A 2,028-nucleotide genomic window follows, 5' to 3' on the forward strand; every position below is an offset into this window, starting at 1 on the left:
CCATCAGTTCTGGGAGTCTCAGAGTCATCAACATTCTTCAGTGCTTTGGAACCAGCTCTAGGAGAGTTTTCTCCCTGACATTCAAGACAGAGACTTTTCACTGGGAGGAAGAAGTTGTTCTTCCTGTTTTTGAATAGAGCAAGATATGCAAATTGGGTCCCTCCCTATTGGGATGAAAAGCAGTCCCAAACCTGTACCTGTATCTCTGGGAGACAAGCTCAAGCTCTTTGTGACCTAGAGGACCAACCTTGGACATCACCATGAAATTTAGAGTGAACTGGATTTTCCTTCTGAGTATTTTCCAAGGTAGTTTTATGGAGAGAGAGGGACAATATGAAATAGTGACTTAATATGACTATTGACTTTAATACTATGTCTTTGTGTTGCAGGTGTCCAGTGTGATATACAGCTGGTGGAGTCTGGGGGAGATGTGATACAGCCTGGGGGGTCTCTTCGTCTCTCTTGCAAAGGTTCTGGATTTACTTTCAGCAGCTACTGGATGAACTGGGTCCGCCAGGCTCCAGGGAAGGCACTGGAATGGGTTGCAAGCATTAGCTACGATGGTGCTAGTACATACTACATGGACTCTGTGAAAGGTCGTTTCACCATCTCCAGAGATAATGGCAACAGCATGGTATATCTACAGATGAATTCCCTTAATACTGGGGATTCAGCTCGGTATTACTGTGCAAGAGACACAGTGATGCAAAGCAATGTGAGGCCAGACAGAAACTTCCCTTGCCAGGAAGGGAAGTAAGAGTGAGCCCAGAAGGGGGTTGAGCTCATGATGCATGGAGTACAAGAAGCCTAGATCCTGTAGCAGGTGTAGAGTGAATCTGGACCATTTCTATTTATGGCCTCTCTCATTTTTTTGTGCTGTCCCAGGAGAAGCACCTTTTCCAGTAGCTAGCTGTCATTTTCAATGGCTCACTCTCACCGCCACCCTCACACATGATTCGATCAGTAGTTATGTCCTTTCAATTCGACTGTCATCACACATGTAGTATACTCTCCCTTTTCTCCTCAGGTATTGCAACCACCCTGAGGTAGTCTCTTACATGCTTAGCCTGGAATATTATACTAGCTTGCTGGTTGTTCTCCAAGCGCTAGTACTCTCTTCACTCCATACTAAACTCAGTTATCAAAATTGTCTTCCTAAAGCACAGGTCTGACTATTTTCCCCAAATTCCAGAGACTCTATATTACCTCTGGGATAAAACATACAATTTTATTTCGTTTTTAAATGCTTCCATAGCATGGCTCCTTCCTATCTTATTCTACCTTATTCCCTTCCACATAGGCACCAATCCTGTGACACTGACCTCCTTGTTGTTCCTTTCACAAGAGATTCCATATCTCTGCTTCATGTGTTTTTACTGACTGGAATTCTTCTCCTCCTCATCCCTGCCTCCTGTCCCCATTGACTTACTTCAAATCCCTGGTACCTAGCATAGCACTCTGCTAAGCATGAAATAAGTACTTAATAAATAGATACTTGTTGCTTTTTTGACCTCCTGTTCTTTCTGAATGAGCCTCTACCATATTGCTGAAATGTGTTCTATTTGTGATTTCCCTGTTATATATGTAATGAGTAAATATTCTGACATTTTAACACATTATGAACAAAAATATTCATATGAAGTATGACAAATCATTGATTATTGTTGCAAGCTAAATTTAACAAAAAAGTAAATTAAGGCACATTTTTCGAAGCAATATGACATTATATCATCATGGCTGGTAAACTTAGAATAAGATGGGTCATTGACTGTCTCATTCTCTAGCCAAAGACCCCATGCAAAAGGCAGCTCCCCTCTTATAGATTTTGGTGAGGACAGAGCAGGATTGATGATATCAAGGGCTTGAAGTCAACGGGGCTGACTACATAGCTGAGGTATAGGGGAACAACATGCTTGTTTGAATGTTGAGAATGAGGCCTAAGAACAGTCCTGTCTGTGACTAAAAAGTGGTTATTAGTTGAATCAGCTAGAAAGTTTGAAGATAATGGCCTAGACTTCTTTGCACAGC

General features: G+C 41.9%; 1 gene segment (V, D, J or C); it reads left to right on the forward strand.

Annotated features, from left to right (window-relative positions):
- The first annotated feature begins 206 nt into the window (after positions 1-206).
- On the forward strand, positions 207-757 carry LOC118842018. The segment is given in 2 exon segments: positions 207-306; positions 390-757. Coding segments are annotated over 2 exon segments (414 nt in total).
- The last annotated feature ends 1,271 nt before the right edge of the window (positions 758-2,028 follow it).

Source organism: Trichosurus vulpecula, chromosome 3, assembly GCF_011100635.1.
Source record: "Trichosurus vulpecula isolate mTriVul1 chromosome 3, mTriVul1.pri, whole genome shotgun sequence".
NCBI lineage: Eukaryota > Metazoa > Chordata > Mammalia > Diprotodontia > Phalangeridae > Trichosurus > Trichosurus vulpecula.